This window comes from Cyanistes caeruleus, chromosome 21, assembly GCF_971803275.1.
Source record: "Cyanistes caeruleus chromosome 21, bCyaCae1.hap1.1, whole genome shotgun sequence".
NCBI lineage: Eukaryota > Metazoa > Chordata > Aves > Passeriformes > Paridae > Cyanistes > Cyanistes caeruleus.
The window spans coordinates 3,165,212-3,187,359 of NC_141721.1; the positions used below are offsets into that span (position 1 = coordinate 3,165,212).

At 47.3% G+C, this 22,148-nt stretch overlaps 1 protein-coding gene across 44 annotated transcripts in view; it reads left to right on the forward strand.

Annotated features, from left to right (window-relative positions):
• The window catches only part of COL26A1 (collagen type XXVI alpha 1 chain), a 188,941-nt gene that overhangs the window by 147,518 nt on the left and 19,275 nt on the right, over positions 1-22,148 (forward strand). For all 44 annotated transcript variants that reach the window (XR_015278386.1, XM_086859073.1, XM_086859071.1 and 41 more), the window contains 5 exons: positions 3,048-3,109; positions 13,162-13,315; positions 15,821-15,865; positions 17,476-17,592; positions 18,794-18,946. Coding sequence is in view for 43 of the 44 variants with exons in the window: in XM_086859073.1 (XP_086715199.1) it covers positions 3,048-3,109; positions 13,162-13,315; positions 15,821-15,865; positions 17,476-17,592; positions 18,794-18,946 (531 nt within the window). In the remaining variant the exon portion in view is untranslated. The remainder of the gene's footprint in view (positions 1-3,047; positions 3,110-13,161; positions 13,316-15,820; positions 15,866-17,475; positions 17,593-18,793; positions 18,947-22,148) is intronic.

Consider the following 22,148-nt stretch of genomic DNA (forward strand, 5'->3'; position numbering starts at 1 on the left):
GCAGATATGGAAAACGTCTGCTCTGCAGTCCCAGGTCAGAGAGTGTGTGCATTTGCCCCCCTGTTATATTTGCTCCATGAGAAATAATGATGTGAGATTCTTAAGCTCTTTTTAATAACACAGATTGCTTTCACCCTGATCAGAAAATTCAGCTTCACAGTCCCAGGCCTTGGAACCACCAGCCATCAAGACACTAAATGCTTCAGTGCAGCGTGGTTAAGGAAGATATTTATTAGCTTGATTTGTCACCACCATTCTCAGGCTTTCTGCAAGGACAGATGTGGACCCCAGACCCTGAACAGGTCCCTGGTGTGTTGTGAGGGAGCTTTGAATGGAGTGTCTGACACTGCAGCCCTGAGCATTCATCCCTGCCTTTGAAAGCCTTGTCTGCCTGTTGGTCAGATAAATAAATGTCACATGGGTTTGTTGGCAGGACTCTTGCCTTAGAGCAGGACTCTTCTGCATTAGGAATATCCACTTCCAGGATTATTTAAATGTCTTTTGGGCCCAGTCTAAGTACCTTGGGTGTGGATCTGGGTTTCCAGGCATTTCACAACAGAAAGGATCAGAGATCAAATCCAGCTTGAACTGAAGTAGTTCTCTTTCTGACCCAGGCTGTGTTTTCTGCCTGTGTCAACACCCCTGACATGAAGATCATATTAGTACAAATATCACATGCAACAACCCTGCTGGTTTATCTCCTCTTCTGTCACTTTGCCCATTTAAATCAAACCTTTCCTGTTGCAAATGCACCTGAGAGGGCTCTTTGAGACACTCTTCAAGAGCAGAGAGAGCTGCTGGACTGGTGCTGTCCCTGAACCCTGTCCTTGCCCTGGGGAGCTGGTTGGTTCACCCCTCTGCACAGGAGTGGTAAAAACCCTTTTTTAATGAGCTGAGCTCTCCAGAGGAACCTTAAGTGGTCAGTCCATCTCAGAGATGCAGGGATGGTTTTCAGACAGTTCAAGTCAGTCTCTCTAAACCTGTGGGAGTTACTAATATGTGCAAGCCAGCAGAAGGGAGAATAGGACTCTGTATTTTATTTGCTCTGTAACACATCTGATGCATCTTTTGGCTCCTGAGAGCAGTGAATTTATTCAGTCTTATCTTTCTGTGGGGATGAGCAAGATCAAAAGCCTGAAGCCAGTTACATACAGAAACTAATTCCCTGTTTCACACACCACAAGCAGATCCAGACCAAACAAGCCTCACCCATTTCCTTCCCCACAGGACAGTGCATTTATGGCACTTGCATGTTCATGGGTTAATTCAAGCCAAAAAATATTGCCCAGCATCTATTGTAGAAAATAAAAATGAACAAAAATAAAAACAAAAATAAAGAAATGTTATTTGCTGTTGGGTAAAAGAAAGTCCATGTCAGTATCAACCTGTGAGGAAATCCTTCCATCTGAGCGTTCCTCAAGCATCAGATGCTTTGTCTGCAAAATCTTGTGTATTATGAGGTGGAATATCCATGTCTGGCTCCTTTGGGAAGCTACACAGCTCCTCATAGAGGGCCAGCGTGAGAATTCCTTTGGAAAGTGGATGTAGGGAGTTGCTGTTAGCACTCAAACAATCTTTTTAGCCTGTAAATCACCAGGGTGGAACAGCCCAGCTTCCTGTTCTTCCAAGCCATGCACTCAAATCTTTGTGTGGCTGAGAGCCACCAGGGCATGCAATGTGCTCCATAAAGCCAGCAAGAGACTGGAGGGGTCCCCTGGGGGGCCTTGTGCAACAGGGGACAGGACTTGTTAGGGGAGAACAGCTGGGCCCAAGTGTTGGGGTGTTCACTCAGACCAAAATCCACCTTCACCCATTCCTCACCATAGGGAAGCTTTGGGCTCCCTGGGATCCTCTGCATCACTGCAGCCTCAGCTGCTCCTGAGCAGTCTGTTAGGGGCTCAAGAACTGCAGGTCAACATTCCCAGCCCTGTGGGACCACCAGAGTTAAAAACTTCCAGGGCCAATCAATGACAACAGGCTCTGGCCCTTAAGGGGCACAAAGTGCACACAGAGATGGATTTCTCCTCTATGGGGCATGAGCTGTGATTGATCACCTGAATATGGATGGTTTGTCCTCTGAAATGCTTCATGCTGCACATCATTTTCCCTTTTTGAGAACTGCTGGGCTTCAGAAGCCATGTGAGGTGAGAGGTCCAGTGTGGAAAGCTTCTCTGAGAGCTGGGAGTGGGCAGTTCCACTCTGCTGCAAAGTGCCTTGTTGATTAAATCTCTGTTCAGGGCTTTATCCTCCTTCACTCACTTTAAAATTGCTGAGATGAAACCAGAGGCAAAGCAGCAGGCCTTCTGTTTAGATAAGGAATGTCCTTTGGAGGGAGCAATCACTTTAACCTGCACTCAGAGCTCATTCTGGCAATGTTTGTTCTCACTGAGGCCTCTTGTCAGGACTCCTTTGGTGGCTGCCGAGTGTCTGCTGCTCCTCTGCAGCAAAGTGGGATGGAAACCACTTCATGCTGCAGTTCTGGGCTGCATCAGCCCTCAGATCTGCCTTGGATTTCCTGGGATGGATGCTTTGTCTCATTTGTCTGGGAGTGGTAACATGCCCTGGGAGCCCAGGGATGGAGCAGGACTCCACACAAATGGCATTTGTGTATTCATTGCTTTCCTTGGTATTTTATCAGGAAAATAGTAGAGGAGAGAGAATTAAATGGAGATTGTGCAGCCTGGTGTCCTGTGAGGTGGAAGCAGGTGCCATGCCAACCTGCACCAGTGGCAGGACAAGTGTCTCTGCCTATGACATCAGGGCATGCTGGTTGGCAGCATGAAAAGTCTTAAAACCAATTTTTATTATTTATCTGCCTTCTGTATATTGGGAACTTAATTTCACACTCTGAAACATCCCCAAACAAGGCTCATGTAACGTGGCTGTGGCTGGTGACCTGTGCAGAAGATTTGAATATTTTTTTTTCCCCCATAATTGATCTTGACCCACTTTTCCATGTGCCTTGGATCAAAGGGATCAGCCTGAAGCTGTGGATGGACATGCAGAGCCCCTGGCAGTGTCACAGTACTGTGTTTTGTTCTCTCTAGAATGCATGAACTGCACCAGGCTCGCTGATATGACCGAGAGGCTGAACACGCTGGAGGCCAAGGTAAGGACCTGCCTTTATTCTCCTCTTTGACCAAAGTTTCCGAGAGTTTCTGGTGAAAAACATGTTGAGTTGGCAGGCCTGGAGAGATCAGGTGTCTCTTCTCTCCGTGGCAGTGGCTCTGCCCCAGAAAATCAGACATTCTTTACCTCTAGCCCTGCTCCTTCCCTTCCCCTTCCCATGTGGCTGCATCCCTGCCTCAGTCCTGCTCCTCCAAACAATGCTCAGAGCTCAGAAATACCATGCCATGTGTTGTCATCATGTTTATTTGTCACTGCTTGCCTGTCACACCTGCCCTCCCTCTTCTCTGCTGTATTTCTTCAAGTGCAATCCAGTCCTGATTTTTTATCCCTTTTCTGAAGGATGGGAGGCTCTCATAGTTTAGTGGAGACAAATATTAGGGGGAGACCTTTACATTGTGGAGGGTTTTTTTTTTCTTTTCCTACAAATAGTTTTAATTTCTACCTACTGGGATTCAGATAAATGGTTCCAGCCTAGCAACAAAGCAGCTGAGTCAGCATTCCCCTTTGATCTGTGGTCCCTCCTGTGACAGCCCACTCCTTGCTGTTACTTCTCATGCTTTGGTCCCTTTAAGGCATTTACTGCAGTTATTATTCATTAACTGATGCTTATCAATGACATAAAAGAATTTAGGGAGAAACCTTTGTGGAGGGAGGTGGTGGTTGTGTGGTGTTTTTGAGGCCAGTACATGATATTATGGTAATTTGGGAATTGTTTGTGCTGAAATGAAGTCTGGAGCCTCCTCAAAGCCTTCGCAGTTATATTTCACTGCAGGAAAATGAAGGGGTGGGGGGAATGAAATTCTGGGGGTAAGATTGTTTGAGTGGAAACAACTGGTGTAGTGCAAAGGACAAAAGGGAGCTGGGTTTGAGCAGCAGGGGCAGGGCAGGAGAGAGGGGCTGGTGAGTGATCCCTGTGTGTGCATCCTGAATCCAAGAAAGACACAGGCCTGGCCTCAGAGAGATGTGAATCAGCCCTTCCCTCCCAGGCTGTGGCCAGCTGTACCTTTCTTCGCCTTCCAGGATTTTCTCTGTCTGGCTCACTGGAAAAGGACAACCAGAGACTGTCCTGACATCACTCCTCGCTCTGTTGGCTTGTGCTGCTCAGCACTTGTGTGGGTAACAACGTGTAAGGACTGATGGCAGCCTCAGCTGGGGCCTGGCAGGATTCTGGGGAGAGGGAAGGAGGTTCCACCTGCCCCAATCCCTTTGGGAAGTCAGGCGGAGCGTGTCATGTCTCTGATTTAGTGCTGCAGTCAGACACTTCGTGTTGCTGTGGTGGTTTTCCTCCTGACTTCCCTCTGCTCCCACACAGACCCAAGCTGGGAGCAAGGTTCATCAAAGGGGTTTGCTTTTACAGAGGAAAATGAGTTACTGCCTTTGTTTTTGAAGTACTAAAGACCATGTCTTCGCAAGGAGACCTTCTGCAGCACAGCCCAGCAAGGTCCTTATCAATCTTTTGGCTTCCACTTTGTTTGAAAAGCTGTGGATGCTTTGCAAAAATTGACTGTAGCGATGAAACAGAGAGTGAAGCAACAGTACATGACTGCTGGTGCTGTGCACAAGAGAAATATGCTGATTCCCCCTTTTTTTCAAGGTTAATTTAAGTTCAGTTTGATCTCTGTAGCAATCTAATGAACTCAGTTGTTATTATTCAACAATAGCCAGCATCATTTAAAAGGTGCTTATGTTTGTTTGGTGTTGTCTGCATTCCTGCTCTGGATTTTGGAGGAAGATCCCTGTTTTGCTGGATGATCTGGATGTGAAATTGTCTCTCAGCTGTCCATACTGTCTTCTTGTAATGTCTCATTTCACCACCACAACAACCTGAAGCTGTTTTGAGGAACACAGGAGGGGTGGGATGGGCACACACATCTCTGCCAGTGCCAGAGGCTGTTTCCCACTGGATTTTTGCAGGTTTGTTCTGCAAAGGCAGATGTGGAATTTCATCTTCCCCACAAGCAGAGCTGGATTTTCCTGCCACAGTCCTGCTCCCTCTGGAGGGAGGTGAAGTTGAGGTGCTTTGCTGCTTTTGTTCTTTTGAATTTCAGCCCAGAGTGACCAAGGTGAGCTCAGGGGATGGCAATGGGAAAGACCAGCCTGAGGTTTCTTCTTTCCCCACTCCTCTTCAGCTGTTATAGCAGCCCCCCTAAAAATGGGGATATAACCAGCAATGGTCTCATCTTTCTTATTACAAGGGTGAGCTGGTTCATCCAAATTGTAAGATCAGTGCCCAAATGAGGTAATAAAAGTAACCCTCTGCTTTTAGTAATATGAGAGTTGGATCAGAAGGTGAAAAGCAAAAATAAACACAGAGCAAATGAAATGAAAAATGACTCATGAGGGACCAGTGCTTTTATTGCCCTTGGGGAGGAGAGAGGCTGAGCCGTGGCTCAGCTGCAGCAGAACCAGCTCTTTACGTGCCTCACACCTTCCTCAGTGCTGCTCTAGGATGTCCTGGTGCCTGTAGGAGGTGTTTCTGCAGGGAGGGAGTGAAGGCAATGGAATCAGGCTCCATCCTCATCTGCTTCCAGCTACCACGTTGTCTCCCCAGGATGGAATTCATGTGCTCGACACCAGACCCAGAGTGCCAGAGTTCTGAAAGCTTGATTGATGGTGCTGAGCTCGAAATCCACAGAGCACAGGATCTCCATCAGGGAGGATGGTGACCATCCTGGGCTCCAGAACAAGAAATGGTGTGGACTGGAAGAAAACTACCCCCTCCCCAAGCCCCAACATGCCAACCCTTCTTTCTCTTCTGTGATATCTTAGTCTACACCCCCACAACACCTCTGACCCCACGGGAGCCTCGTTGGTGGGAGAGCAGAGCAAACCCTGCTTTTACTTCATAACAAAGATTTCACTTAGCCAGCACAACCCCTTAGTGGGATGTGTGTTCAGCCCTTCCTGAATTTCCTGAGCCTGCTGCTGCCCTCCTGTGTCACAGGACTGAGCCCAGACAAACCTCGGGAATCCCACGGCAGAAAGAGAGGCTGGAAAGGAAGCAGAGCTGCAGGCAGCTGCACACAAATTTCTGCTTATTTTGCTCGCCCAGTTTCTCTAAGTAAGCACCACCACAGAGCTCTGGGCAGCACAATATTAATCCCAGGTTTGGGCTGGAGTTGGAGCACAGTGCTTGCTCTGAGCTGATCTAAGCCAGCCTTATCTCCTGACACCGCTCTTACAAAGCTCGTGGCGTTTCACTCACAGCTTTAATGCCTGGAGATAGCATTACATATCCAGTGTCTGATTGATTCATTGTGTGATTGATAAATGACATGCATAGTTTTTGCATGAAAACAGTCCCTGTAATGTGATTCCCCACACAGAAGATTCTGAAAGGTTTTAAAGAAAATCTTTGTACGGTGCAAAGAATTTGATCGATTCATTGCTATTTTTCTGCAATCAGCCCATTTATTTAGGAGAGATTAGCAACAGCACCTTCACTATCCATGTCTTTGGATGGTAAAGCATCATTACTTGGAGTTTTAATGTGATCATTGTATGAAATATTTCTGTATTTCCCTCTTCTCCTGGGCAGTTACATGAAATACTGGCAGCTGTCTGGGATGTTTTATGGAGTTTGTCTTTCCTTTCTCTGATAGATAATAAAACAATTCCCTGCTGTAGGGGAGAAATATTTGGAAGATAGCAAATGTTTCACGGTGCTGTGACATGGCAGAGAGATTGGGAGGGGAAGCAGAATTGCTTGGCTGTGAGGCTGCTGCTGGCTCTGCAGTGTAGACGAGAGCAGTTGCTTGATACTTCAAGGACTTCCATGGATTTTCCCTGTTCTGAATGGGATAGCCACAAGCAGGTATTTCCTTTCTCAACAGGAAGATGTCTTACTTATTAATCCCTAAGGTTTCCTAATGGCTCTGTGCAGAATCTGTCCAGCTCCAGCAGTACATTGAATTTAAGGAGAATTTGGGCTGTTTCACAGGTAACCATATAATAACTGGCTGGTTTCTGGTAGCAGCTACAACCTGGAATCAAGCTCTGTAAAATTTCTAATTTAACACTGAGTTTTGTAGGTTAGTTAAAGACTCAAATATCCCTAAGAATAAAATGCAACTTCCTAACTGATTCTTACAAGGAGGAACCATGACTCAGAACTGGGTGGGCAAACTGAATTTTGTGTAACTTTGCATCCATCTCTTGGTTTTTTTGCTGATCTGCAGTAATCCTGATGATGAGGCACTTTGGTTACTGACTCTTCTCTCATTTGGGCATCCTGCTGTCTTTCAGAATGATGGTTAAAATCCTTTCCTTCTCAAGCCTGGTAATTTTTAGACCTTATTTCATATCACTGTTGGATTGAAGGAGCAGTCTGTCCCCTAAGACTGTTCCATGTGTTTGGCCAATGCTGTAAATAGTTTGCCAGAACAACAAAAAGGCTGCAAAGGCCTCCTCGTCCACCATTCCCTCCCACAAAGTCTTTTAGTTACAAGTTTGGCATTTTTAGTCAAATGAATTTAATATTTTCATAAAATAACTTTGCAAAATTCTCTTTTCCTGACACACAAGTTTGCCAAGCAAATCCCATGTCTGCATTAGGAGATACTTTTGGTGTGTTTAATACCTGGGAACACTGTTTGCAAGCTTTGATTTTTTTTAAGAAAACACATTTGTGGACAAACAGCTTTTGTCAAGGTGGGGGGGTGTGAGGAGCCCAAGGGATGTGCTCAGATCTTTTTGTAATTTGGTGTCCAAACATTTCCACTTGATTCCAATCAGAAATGGTATGGGAGCTTCATAAATAAAGATAGATAAAAATGAATTCAGGTCCTTTTTCTTTCAACCTGCACCGAGGTGAGGCAGGAAAGGCCCAATCTCCTCATCTTTTCCCTCGTGCTGCTCTCTGCCAGCAGCTTTCAGAGCTCTGTGGAGGAGAAGAGCACACGAAACATCTGAGCCTGTTTGAGGTGGATCCCTGAGCTCAGGGCTCCTCACCTGGGAGGAAGCAGAGCTGATCCCAAAGGCATTGCTGGGATCTTGCTCAAGACTAAATTCACCTCAGGCTGGTCTGGGTTTACATCCCTGGCACTCCTACATCCCCAGCAGGCCTCAGCAATACCTGGGGCAGAGGATTGAGGGGATTTTGAGGGTGCAAGGTTATCGCTCCCATGTATTTTTATCAGATGTTTTAAAGACACAACGGTGAATCTGATTTCACTTTAAGCTCCTTCATGTGCTCTGTGAACAGGGCATTGAAGGATTGCTGGATCCTCTCCACATCTGGCTCCTCAGGGTGCCAGCTGTGGCAGGCTGGGGGCCTCAGCAGCAGAGTAAATCCCACTGGGAGCACATTCAGAGGAGCTCCCCGAGTGCCTCCCAGGACCACAGCCAATCCTTCCCTTCCAGCTGTTCTCTCAAGCAGAGCTTCAAAGGTCTGAGAAGCTGCTGAACAGTGTCAGTGTTTTGTCTGAACTCGGAGGGCAACCTGGGCTTTTGTGTCTTCTCTGCCCTGATTCCCCTCCAGAAGGTTCCTGCTGAGGAAAGAGTTGCATTTTCCATCCTGTTTTTGGAAATCTTGTAGAACTCTTAAGAACAAGAACTGTGCTACCTGACAGAAGCCTTTGGTCCATGTTTCTGTCTTCCCTGCATTATCTGATGACATCACTTCACTTTTGCTCTGCACTGAGTCACTGCAATGACATCAGCTAGTGCTCCCTCCTAATTTACCAATGCAACAAAAACTCCTCCTGTGCCAATTATCTTGTCCCTTTGGCCAAAGCCTCTCAGATGTTGTAAGTTTGAAGTCACCCAGGTTCTCTTTGGGCACCCAGCTCCTCAGATGTTGGCAGACACTTCCTGGATGTCTTTTGGATTTTGGCACCAAGCACTTGTGTCTGTGCTGGATCCTTGTGTTCACAGGGCCCTCACTGCTATGAGAGAGAGACCATTCCCCATCACATTTTGTTAAACTCCCTGTTTAGATCTGTCTTGATGAATGATTAAAAAACCCTTATATTGCCAAATAATTTGCTATGAAGAAAGATATGTTCAACAAGTTATGCAATTTAGCATTATTAATCAGCTTGTGTCTCCACAAGATCAAGGGAATCTTACTTTACACTGGAATTTTTAGCTGATGAGCTGGATTCATGCAGTGTCTTTTCCTTCTCTTTAGAGAGGGATGGAAGGGAGTTAATTCCACCGAAGCTTCAAGAGACCAAATATCCCTGTTTATTAATTAATAATATCCATCTGGATTTTTATCCAAAGAAAAAGCATTCTGAGCCGTGTCATATCAACTTTGAAATCTTTGGAAGCCTGGCTGCTCTTCCCTTGTGTCTAACACCTACCTAGTTACAGGACATCAGGAATGTGAGCGGAGGACAGATGATGGGAGGAGGCTGCCTTTGTCAAAGCTTCTTTTGATGAGTGGGAACAACAAAAATAGGGTTCTGGAAAGCAACTACAAGCCAAAAAAAGTCCTTTGACACCGAACATCTCAAGAAGATGAAAACCGTCCTCCCATTTCCAGTGTCCCTGGCCTGAGCTTTTGATCTGACGCAAGAAATGTGGTATTTGTCTGAAGTTGAGAAAGTTTATGCTGGCAAATGAGAAAGGAGGAGGTGGGTTGAGTAAGCTGGGACTGAGCTCCAGGCACACAACGCTCGTGTCCCCGCGGAGGGCCGGGAGCGGAGCGGGATCCGCAGCCAGGCTTGGAGCCCTGGGAGTGGAGCAGGAGCCAGAGCCTGCCCTGGGAGCCTGGCGGGTCTGGGAGCCACAGATGATCCTGCAGGCAGCAGCCTCCGGCCAGGGCACGATGGATCCCCGCGCTCCTGCGGCCGGCCCGGCTCCCGCGCGCTGTTGGCAGCAGAGCTGGCCCCGTTTCAGCCCCTTCCAACCTCCTGACCCAGCTCTGCTGTGTCTGAGCCGTGGGGTTTGGAGCCAGACACAAACCCTCGTGCTGCTGGGACCTCTCTTGCCAGAGGCTCCGGTTCAGCACGGCCATTTAGGCTGATTTGAGTTTTTCCTTTGGTTTGCGCAGAAAGACAGAAGTTTGAGTGTTTTGCTGAGTTGAGGCCTTCCTTCAACTCTGACTGCACATTGCAAGGTGGGGAGGAAAGGGCTTTTTGTGTCCTGCATGGATCTGCTGTCCTGGCAGCACAGGCAGCAGCCATTGTCCTCCTCTCTGCCTTCCCTGCCTGGGTGCTGAGTGACATCACCCACGGCTGCAAGACCTATTTCATTTATCTGGTGGCATGAGGGTGTTTTCTGCCCCCATTCTTCATGGAAGCAGAACTTTTGTGTTGGAAATCGTAGCAGAAACACAGGTGGGCACTGCTTGCAATGAGGATTCCCTGTGAAAACCACACATTCTTCCCTTGATGTTATCCCTCTCTCTACCTCAACCCTATTGACTAGAAAATACCAAGATTTTAGTACTGAGACTTTAATACACTGCACATTTTGCTAATTTTCTTTCTGGCTGTGAGCCTCTGTGGTATCATTTTCCAGCAGTTTACTCAGAGGGCTCGAAACTTTCTTTTTTTTTTATTTAATGAAAGTGGGAATTCTCCTCGAGTCCCCTGACTACAGCAATGGCAGCCTTAAGAAAAACAGAACGTGACAGAAAATGGATGAATGGCTCCAGTGCTATTGCAATAATGTGTAAGGAGCCCACTTGTGCTCTGTGCTGTGTGAGCTGTGAGAGGACACTCCTTGTTGAAAGAGCCATGTGTAGTTTGAGATTTTTGAATGTGACTAAATCCCTTGTGCTTCTCCTTCTTTAGTTTGGCTTTGTGGATCTCACGGATGTGAGAGTTCTCTTCTTTCTGCTTTATTTCTTTTGGGCATTTCTTCAGTCCTAATCATAAAAACTAGAATTTCTCAGCAATTTCAAGTCTGGAGACTTCCTGAGCTCTATCATTTCGTGCCCAGGGAAAATAAACTTGTTACTATGGTTTGGGCCTTAATGACTGCAAAGTATATATAGTCAATTTATAACGGTGCATGCTGGATTATCCTGTGCATGGCTTTACAGCTTTTACAGCATTTATCAGCAGAGTGCTCATTTAAAACATGTTGTTTTAATGAAAATGATACCGTTGCCACTGTTTTGTGTTGATTATGTGGTAACACATTTTTATTATCACCCATAAAAATGATTTGGAGCCGTTCCACTCCAGATGCGACCTTCGGCAGAGCCGTGCTCGCGCCGCCCGCGAGGGCCACGGGCCCCTGTGGTTTGCTGGGCCCTGACCATGGCTGCAGTGATTTAATATCCCTGTTCCCACAGCTCTGCAGAATGCTGTCCAAGACAGCCCCTGTGTGCCCCTTCCTCACAGCAGGAGCATCCCACTCCTGCCCTGGCTGCAGCCCCTCTAATTTGCCACCTCCAGGGTTACTCTGCCTCTTTGCCCGAGCACATTTTGGCAACATCCAGGTGTTTGCTGGGGAAGTAAAAGGATGATATAATAAATAAAATGAAGTGATTTAGAAAAGGTCTTCAGCTCACACTTGAGTCCCATGGCAATGGGAGTTAAGCACAGTTATGGTAAGGCACATGCTTAAGTGTTTGTTGAACTGATAACACATTTCCTGGAAAGTCTGACAAATAAATCATTGGTAGGAGCACAGAGTGCAAAAGGCAGATGGAACTGATTCCCTCCTGCCTGGCATCAGTCGAACCTGGTGAAGAAAAGCATTGTGACCTTACTCCTTTTTGCTGTACTCAGAAAGCAGGACTCTGGATCTGTAAATAAAGGTCCTTGCAATAAAGGAGGAATTTTGCTTGTTTGCAGGAGTGAGATTCAGTTCCCTTGCACTTAACCCAGCTCCCAGTTTAATTAGTTTCTGATTCACCCCCATCAGGCCAGTACATTCTGCAGGAAGTTCATCATTTCTGGCACTGCTGCAGTACTGGCTCTCACCAGGCCTTGCAATAAAGAAGTGATAAACCTTGTAATAATTGCAAGTTAAAAACAAACAAGCGGAGCCAAGTCACTCTCATTTATAATTGCAGTGTGACTTCATTATATAAAGACAACACAGTATGAAAAAGCTGAAACTTCTAGGGATTTAATGGAAAGTTTAAGCCATATTCCCTTTTATTTCCCTTATCCCTAAATTAGTATTGCTTAGGTGGTTTTCAAACAGGAAAAGATGATGCTGTAACAAACCTCAGTGTTGCATGCCTTGAAAAATGTTCCCATGTTAGAGACCAACTCCCAGTTTTTACCAGTGGGCAGGGAGCAGAGCGTGATGGACAGCCTGGATCATATGGGGAAGGTGGGGTCACTTTGCCAAGGAGAGAAGGTTGTAAATGGCTTAAACACCTGGGTTTATTTGAAGGTTGTGTGTTTGCAAGGCCTAGAAACAGCTGGGAGTTTTAATAATATCCTGTTGCTTCTAAGCAGAGCTCCTTGAGTAAATAGCCTGAGTGTTGTTTTGTTATGTTTTTGTTTTCTTCAAAGTTAAAGCACTTCAACTCTTTAAAAGCTTCACCTTCTCCATCATCTTTAATTTGGTTGGTATTTTTTGTGCTTTTATAACCAGTACTTGTCCTCAGTTTGCCTGCAGGTTCAGCCCTTCACCTTGTCCCAGCTCTCAGTAATTTCAGATCTTCTGGGTTTGAGCACCAGGGAAATTGTGTGTCCCCAACAGCAGCTTCAGTCTCTGGCCTCGTGTTTCTCACCTGGGACACAATCCCACGTGAGGCTGAGTCCCTCTGGAGGCAGTGAAGTCCTGCCCAAGGAGGCACAATTAGCGCAGCAGCTTCCTAGCTAACTGATGCTGATTTCCTAAAACCAATAAAGCTTTTATGCCAAAATCCCATGGTCTGTGAGCAGAGTTATACCCAGCCTCACCTGGCAAGAAGAGGAGTTTCAGGACCTCCTCAGGAATTGAGACCATGACTGAAACCATCCAGGTCACAGATCATGGAATATTCTGAGCTGGAAGGGACCCACGAGGACCGTCCAGTCCAACTCTTAAGTGAAGGGTCCACAACTCTGGGCTTGTGAGCACCTTGCTGTGAGACCCAGCTGACCTTGTCTGTGTTCCCCATGTTGGCTTGTGCAGATCCTGCTGCTGGAGGCTGCAGAGAGGAGCCCAGCCCTGGAGAACAACCTGCCCATCACCGGCACCACGGCCACGTGGTACGACGAGCTGCTGCCAGACGCCTTTCCCCTGCTGAACCCCGGCACTGTCCTGAGGAAAACCGTGGGATCTGGTGGTAAGCCTGGCTTGCTCTTCACCAAATCACCCATCCTACCTACACAATGCCTTTGGGTAGCTAAAAAGCAGTCTGGGTCTGCTCTGTCCTTGGAAGGTGCAGAGGAGAGGGCTTGGGAGGTCTCTGCCCTTCCTTGAGTTCAGCCAGAGCAGAGCAGGGATGTCCAAGGAAGAAATGATGAAGCTACATTTCTCAGCTGTGGTGGCAGCTATTATTTCTGTTGGCACAAACATCTGCTGGGAGCTGAATTTGGGTCTGTTCAGGTTCTGTTAACGCCAGCAGGGCCACTCTGCCTGCCTGTGTGTTTCACTGGGCTTGATTTAAGTCTAAAGGTTGTGGATTTTGAGGCCTGGACACATCAAAACATTCCTGAGGAAACTCCAGAGAGCCAACAGGACACAGTGGGACAGTTCCCGACCTACTGAGCACCAAATGCAGCATTTCCTGGTCTGGGAGCAGTGCTGGGGGTAAAGGACTGGGCTGCACAGGTCATTCTTGGTTTTATTAGGACAAAAAACTTTCCCATGAATAACAGCATCAGTTGCAGTCTGCTTTATATTTTCTAAATTTGCCATAAACACAACAGGCTGTTTTATGATCCCTCTTGTGGCATGAAAAAAAAATACAAGGAAGTCTCCCTGTGAGCCCATTTGGCCAGACAGATCCCCATGCATTGAATTCTCTTGACCTTGGCATCCTTTTTCAAGATCCCTGCTCTCTGCTTCCAAAGCCCTGTCTGTCTGTTGCTTTGCTTGCTCCCAGAGCAGTTCTTTAGGGCCTACTTTGCTTTTTTCTTCTTCTTTTTTTTTTTTTCTTTCTTTCTTTTCATTTTTTTCAGCCCAAGCAGTTTATTATGGCAGCCCTTCCTGCAGCAGACTTGGAGCAACCAGAACAGTCCAGATGTCATTCCTGTTTATGATTTGACATGATGCCACAACATAGAGGGAGGTTCACTAACAATATGTTCTGCAAAGTATTCTCAGAACCAGAGCCACAGCTGCCAGGAACTGAACTAAAGCATTTCCCCCCATGTCCATTATATGCTCATTCTGCCCTTTCCATCTCATTTATTTTTGTTGTGGCAGTGTCTCTGCACCTGCACTTCTGCTGCACCAAAGCCAGCCCAGCAAAATGCTGGTGACTCTGGGCCTTCCACGCCAAGTCCTCTCCTCATGGAGGCTCCTGCTCATGTCCTGCTGGGCACAGAGCAGTGGCTGCCTCTCCCCCAGGCTTGTGCCAGTGCTGCCAAGCAGAGCAGCTTCTCTGCAGCACTTTGAGCAGGCTCAGCACCTTCCCCCCTGCAGCAAAGGCAGGTGGTCACCGGTGCTCACCTCCTAGAGCAGGTGGTGATGTCTGAGCTGTGTGTGAGCCTGTCGTGTCAGACAGATTCCAGGCTGTGTGTGTGCTACCAGGTGTAGTCCTTGCTCACTGTTTCCCTTTGTTTTTCTGGCCTTGATTGATTTAACCTGGTGTGGAATAATAACCATGGTGTAATAAAGGGATCAGGAATGCACTGGAGCGTTTTGAGCCAGGACAGTGTCTTTCAGCAATGAGAAATAATCAGTTCAGTTGCTCATTGACACGTGGTTGCCTGCTGGAGCCCCTACTCAGCCTCTGTGGGCTTCAAATACTTGCTTTGCTAAAGAGCTGTGGGGATATTTTATGGATCTGGGTCCATATTTGGCCTCCTTCCCTCCCCACACCACTCTGTGTCCATGATTCAAAGCCAGCCAAAAAAACTCAGCATGGATTTTGGTGGACTGAAGGGAACTCCACACAATTTAGGATGGAGGGGAACTGCCCATTTTACATTTCAACACTGAGCTGTGACTTGTTGCTCAAAGCTGCCCCCAGGTTCTCTTACAGAGCTCTCAGGAGATCTTTCATCATGTGGGATATTGGAGTAGGTGGAAGTCAAGCCTGAGTGTCCTGGGTGATTTGGGGCTGTGGAAAGCTCAGCCTCTGTCCCTCCCACCCCTTCCCCTGAGCCTTCTGTGAAACATTCCTTACTTTGCCCTGCTTCTGGGTGTTCAGCCAAAATAAATCCCAGCCCTACCCTGCATGCCACCAGGCTGGATGGACCAAGGGCAGGATGCTGGGGCCTGGCTCAAAGGTGGGTGATATGGACAGAATGCTGTGAGTGCTGGAAATGTTTCTGGATGACCCCATAGCTCTGGGTTGGCTGATGCCTCTCCAGGCTGAGGTCCAGGAAAACTTGCTACTGTTTATGAGGGTGGTTATTCCTTCTGTGAGTGACAGGGCTGAGGATAGACAATCATTTAAAAGCAATCAGTGCTGTTGAAACAGCTGCACCACTGGCCTTTCTGATCAGCTTGTTAATCAACAGAATACGTTTTTCTGAGTATTAAGATAATATATATACTCTGGCTGAGCCAGTTGGCAGCAAGAGACCTAATTTTTCATATTTCTCTTTTTTTCTCCTCTTCTTTTTTTTTCTTTCTTTTTTTTTTTTTTTAACCTTTTTTTTTAATCCTTCTTATACAGAAGCTAAAGGACACAGAGGTGCAGAGGAGCAGCTGATACCACAGGGTAAGTTCATAGTTTCTGCTATTTCTCTTTCAAAGCACAAATCATTGTTATGCCCAGTCCTGTACTTACATCCCAAAAAGCAGAAGGGTCCTGTGGCCAGGAACTCTTTGGAGCCTCACAGATGGAGAGGCTGAGTTTGTTCTTTGGGTTTTATCTGATCATGGGCTGCTTTGGTTGGAGAGGCCAAACACCACTTTTATCACCTCTGAGACATGAATTCCCAGCACATAAAGGATGGACAGCACTGTCTGATGGAGAGGCCAATCATGGAAGCACATGTGGCCAGAGCCAGCAGGGCATGTCCTGAGTGATGGGAGAAAACTCTTCTCTAGCTGGTATTACCTGCCAGGGCCACCAGGAGCCTCTGAGGATGCTGAGGACATCACTTTCCAAAGCTCCATGTAAACAGAGCAGCTCCTGTGCAGGGAAAACCCTGGGGAAGGAGGGGAGCAGATGGTGTGTTGCAGGTTAATGACAGAGCCAGGAAGAAAATCCAGGTCTCTGCACACCTGTTTCGGTTTCCAGCAGTAAATTAGCCTCTGCTTTTTTAAAAATATTTTTCCTGTGGTCTTTTGCTTCATATTGTTTGGAGGATAAACTCTTACCACGGGCTTCAACCCTCTGGAATCAGTGCCACTACAGCAGAACTGATTTAAGCCAGCTGAAGATACGTTCTCCCCACTTTTCCCTGAATCCTTCCCTCTTTCTTCCCCCTACTGCACTTGTCTCTTTTAGGCTGGTAACACCATTTGTCACCAGCATGAGCACTTGCCTGACACATTACCCAGTGCTGCTTCTCCCAGCCTTCCCTTCAGCACTTCCCCCTCCAGGGAAGGAAGTGCCAGTTTCTCTAAAGCTCTGCTGCAGCAGTGGGATTGAGGATGCTGCAGGAAATGATTGCTCATGGTCTGCAGGACTTCATGGGATTGAGTTATAAGGTTGGACTGAAGGATTGAGGGTAATTTACACAAGTGAGGGAATGTTCTGACCCACACAGTGAAATACATTACTGACATCCAGTTCCTGCAGAAATGGAAGGAATTAATGTCACTTTGGGATGAAAAAACCTGTGCACAGCCCGGAGCCCCTGTGAGATGAATGAACACAGGAGAAACCAGGGAAACATCATTGATACAGAACCTCTGGGTGATGTATACAGAACAAGTGGGAGACAGGCTTTGATTTTCTTTGGCAAATCTATTTTGTGTATTTTGGTATGTTGGGATGGCCCTGGAGTTCATGCGTGTCTGGAGGAACCCAGCAAAGGACACCCAGACCCTGCCCAGAGCCATTCAGGACTTGGGAAGGGATCAGTGTGCACCCAGCACATCCCAGCTGGAGGTGCACATCCTGCTGACTTTTGGGGAGGGCCTTGTGCATGGGGATGTGCTTTTTCCTTTCAGGATTGAAGGAAGAAGAGGAGAAGCAAGGTCCAGTCTGGCTTGTCTGGCCTACCTGTCAGACAGCTCCTGGCACGCTGTCCGTGCCCTGCTGCACTTCTCCCTCTTTGCATCACTGAGTCCCTCTCCTCTGGTTTTGAGGCTGCTGAAGCCTTTCTGACCTCAGCAGTGCCCTAACTTCCAGCTAATTTCCTTTCTCAACATTTTCAGGGATTCCAGGACAGGTTGGTCCCCCGGGCCCGGTTGGACCCACTGGGCTCCCAGGACCACCAGGGCCGAAAGGAGAGAAGGGACAGCCCGGTGAGAGGGGCCCAGCAGGGCCACCAGGTGAGTCCTGGAGAAGGGCAGTGCTGCTGTGACAGGAGATGTTTCACTTCATACAAATTGTCTGTGACAGCAGCTCAGGGAAGGCCAGACACGCAAGATTTGAGCATCTTCAATTGGTATCAAATCCATTCCAGCGAGTCCCCTGGCAGCTGGAGTCAGCCAGGAGCTCCCAGGGCAGACAACCACCTGCACGAGCAATGACAGACCCTGGGATTTCCTGTGGAGCTGGAGAGAGCCTGTCCCAGAAAGCTGCAGAGGAGGATCATGTTTCCCATCCTGCTCAGGAGCTGTAAGAAAGAGCCTGTGACCTGTCAGCCTTTGGAGCAGAGCATTCCCTGTTTAACCCTCGCACTGGGTGCCTGTTTTAACTCCCTTTTTTCTCCACCATTTGTGTCAAGCTGTCAGATGCCAGGAAGTCAAACTAATGATGCTTTTGTATGTTAAGGGAAAAGGTTACGAGGCCATTCTTTCACAGAACACTCCATTCCTGAGCTAGGAGTCTTTCTTCATTCCCCAAATGTTCCTGAATGTTTTGATAAAGGCGATACTGCACAATAGGTGCCAGACCTCAGGCTCTGTGCTCTGTGTCCAAAAGGCTGTGCCTTGTGAGCCTGAGCTTGGGTAAGATTTAAAACTCTGAGCATGCCTTAAATGTGAGAGCAGCCCTGAACACTTTTTGGCACTTTCTGGCAAGCTGTCAGTGGCCAAAGTCTGGCCAAGGATGTGTCTGCCTCTTTTGGTTTCTCAGTTTGCAACAAGAGCCTTGCAGCCCCACAGGACATGTGATCTGTCTGCTCCTGGACTGACTCTGCTTCCCCTGTGCTTCCCCAGCTTTCCTGGCAGGGAGGTGACACAGGTGTACCTGGAGGGAAAGAGGATTTGATTTCACACTTTGCAGCCTGTAGTTTCTCACTCAGGGAGAGGGGAGATTCCACTCTTTCAGCAATTGTGCTGCTCAAAGGCAGCACCTCTGAGCCAAGTCAAGCTCTCTCCTTTGCAGAGGAGGATGCTAAACAACAACAAAAAAACAAAAAAAAAAAAAGAGGAAAATGGGGAAGCTGTTTCTATTTTCCTCACACCTCTGATTTCCACAGCAATAGTTCAGGACAGAAATCCTTTGTATTCTTGTTGCCTTTTTACATGATAGCATTATTAGCACATCCCCAAAGGCATTAACACATCCTCTCCTGCCTCTGCACAGGGATGCTGGGACCTCAAGGACCAAGAGGACTTCCAGGAGAAACTGGGATCCCAGGGCCCCCAGGTCCTCCAGGGCCACCAGCCACCCCAAGCCTCCCTCTCACCTTCCAGCAAGGGGTTCTCTACTCACTCCAGCCCACAGCTGAAAAAGAAAGTAAGTTCCCTCGTCGATTCCCATGTTCTCCTGTGGCACCAGCAGAGTGGCAGGCACAGAGCAGCTCAGCTCTGCTCCCACCTCCCTGCCAGGCTCTGCCAGGCCCTGGGAGCAGCTGGACAATCTGCCTGCATTGTGTGGGTCTCTTGGAAATTCCTGTTCAAGATGGAACGTCTTGGAAGCTACAGGGGGTTCACCTCTCCAAAATGAAGAACAACTTAAACTGTCAGTGAGAGCAGGGTTTGGAGGATTTTGTTCTCTGTGCCTGTTTTTTTAGGTTCATCACAGCTCTGGGAGAGCAGCTTGGTGTCCTTTAAGCTTCCATCAGGAGTGGCTGCTGGGAAGAGTCTCTGGTGAAATGACAGACAGGGTTTCTTTGTGCTTATGCTGATTTAAAAAATACAAAATTATACTTGAACAAATCAAATCGATTTGAAAAAGCTTTCTAGGAAAGGCACATCCTGCACTTGGATTGGAATGCTCTCAGATTTGGGCTTGATTCTCCTGGTCCAGCCCTGTGTGGCTGGCAGGTAATAGTGAGGAAGCAGAGCTCAGCTATCTCCCCTTGCTCTGGGAACTCCTGGAGTTCCAGCTCTGTCAGGTCTCCCATCTCCACTCCCCCAGACTTCAGCTGTGCCTCTTCCCCAGCTCTGCTGCTCCTGTCCAGCTTCAGAGCTCACTTCTCTTAGTTACAGCCAAGGATTACTAAGTCTCCCCATGTCTGACAGTTATCTTGAGCTCTCCCTTCCACCCACTCTGTTCTCCAGACTCCTTTTCCCCCAAGTGAACAGATGTATTTTTAATTTAGGGAGAACTTTAACAGCTCAATTTTGTATTCAGTTACTTAGGGTGTATGGGCAGGATGAATAACTGAGGTTCTATACTAAGATTTTCACAAAATACACATCAACATGCTGCAGTCATCAGCCTGGGAAGAAGGAAGGTTTTTATTAGAGTCTCCTCACTCCTCTCAGGGTCACACCAAACCTGGCCATTCTTCCTTTTATTCCAGTGATCCCCAAGGATGGTTTGGGTGCTGCTGCTGCCCCCTCCCTCCAATCACCCTTTGAATTAAACTCTTCCTTGTGAAGTAGTGGATAAATTTAAAAGTGAATACAGGCTTTGATTGCACAGCTCTCCCAGCAGATGTGTGAGAAGGGTGAACTCAGTATTGTGCCCAAATGGGAAGAGGATAAATGGTGGATAATTATTTCTATTATGTCTGCCAGCACTGGGCAGCCACATGGACTTGAGAGCAGTGAGGAGATGGTGACTGTTCCATTCCTCCCTCCATGCCTGTGATTTCTTGCTTTGCAAAAGGAGTAGCCCAAAACTTTATGACAGTTTTTCTTAATACAAACCCAGCTGCAAGTATAAGTTATCTGACAATGTTCTGGTAATACCAAGTCTATTTTCTTACTATTTTGCCTCTGTGTTGGCTGATTTTGCCTCCCACAGGCTGGTGGAAAGCTGATCCTCTGCCACCAGTAAAACTTAGCCTTGTAAATTCTGTTTAGATTTTTTAAATATGTATTTACTTGTTTTGAAAGGAGCACATCTGAAAACTATAAACACAAAATTCCAGCTGCCGACAGCAGAGGGAAGCATATTCCTGGTAATGGAAATGAGATGTGAGAGCTGTATCAGGTTATTGTTATTACACAGAGTTTGGTTCTGCCTGAACATGGTTAATGCCTGTGCCTTCATTAATTGCAACAAGTTCCTGTTGGCAATATTTATCCACAGGCAGAAGCCAGGAATGAGGAGACAAATATTTTCTCACAGTTTCCCTGTGCTGTGGTAAAAGAAATGGTCCCATTTTTCTCCCTCCAGATCAGGTAGCAGAAAAAAATGAAGACAGGATTACTTCATTTCCATCCTGTCTCAACAAATCAAGGCTATAATGGGGGAATTTATCCCTTAGTCAGAAACCTCAGCCCTTGGCCAGAAGCTGAGCTGCTGTTCCCACTGCTGGGGCTGCTGCTGCTGGGATCTCTCACTTTCCCTGCCACTTAAAAATGAGTGATCAGGTACATGGTCTAGAGCCAGCTGAGATCTATTCCTTGTGCTAACAGTGATGATTTCTAGGGAATAGTCAGAGAAAAGCATGTAAATCTCACTCTTGAGGGCTGTTTTCTTACGTCTCAAAGCTCTGCAAAGGACACATGAAATAAAATTAACCTGTTTTCATAGAATCATCACTGTTGGAAAAGACCTCCAAGATCAAGTCCAGCCATCAACCCAGCACCAATAAACCATGTCCTCAAATGCCACAGGCACACGTTTTTTAACACTTCCAGGGATGGTGACTCCACCACTCCCCTGGGCAGCCTGGGGGGGAGCAAGGAGAAACTGAGGCAGAGCAGCTGTGTGTCCTGCATGTCAGTGGTGACAAGGGGAGAGGGATTTGTGCAGCAAGACCCTTCCTGAGGAAGGAGAACAGAGCAGAGGAAGTGAAGGGGGAGGAGAAAAGGAATTGAGGAAAGTGAATCCTTTCAAAGTGTGCCCTGAGCTGCTTTTGCTGCTCTGCCTGGGCAGCTTTCACTGAGTCCTTCAGGGCATTCCTGGGCTGTTTCAGGGTGTTTCTGTCCCCTTCCAGGGAACATAGGTGCTCCTACCTAACCAGGTCACACTGGTTTCACTCTTCCTCTTGGTTTGGATAGGAGTTGGAAAGCTCCTGGAGCAAATTCAGTATCAAGATCTTCTCCAATGAAGCACTGTCTGCTGCTTTGGGGTATCCAGGAGCACTGAAACAGAATCCAGCTCTTGAGCCCAGCAGAGCCTGGGTCAGTGCAGGAGATTCCTGTTACCATTTGATGCAATTCTGTGGCTGCTCTAACAGTCTCCAGCTGCAGAGAGCCCCAGAATGTCCCTGTTTATAAGGAGATACAAGTTCTTCCTGCTGCTTTATGAGAATATGGAGGCAATCCCTTAAAAAATATATGAGGGTTGTGTTTTAACACACTTCAGTCCCATTTCATTCACAGTGTGTTTCATTGAGAGCTGATGCTGGAAGGAAACCAGGGTCTGGGTGAGTCCTGCCTGGCCAGGCAGCAGAGGAAGGAAGGTGCCACAATCCTGTGCTGCCCAGGAGGTGCTGAGCCCAAGGGCTGTTGATCAGAGCTCTCTTTTGTGTCACAATCATGGAATCACCTTTCATAAATAATGTTGAGTTAAATGTAGGGATGGGTGGATTTGTGGG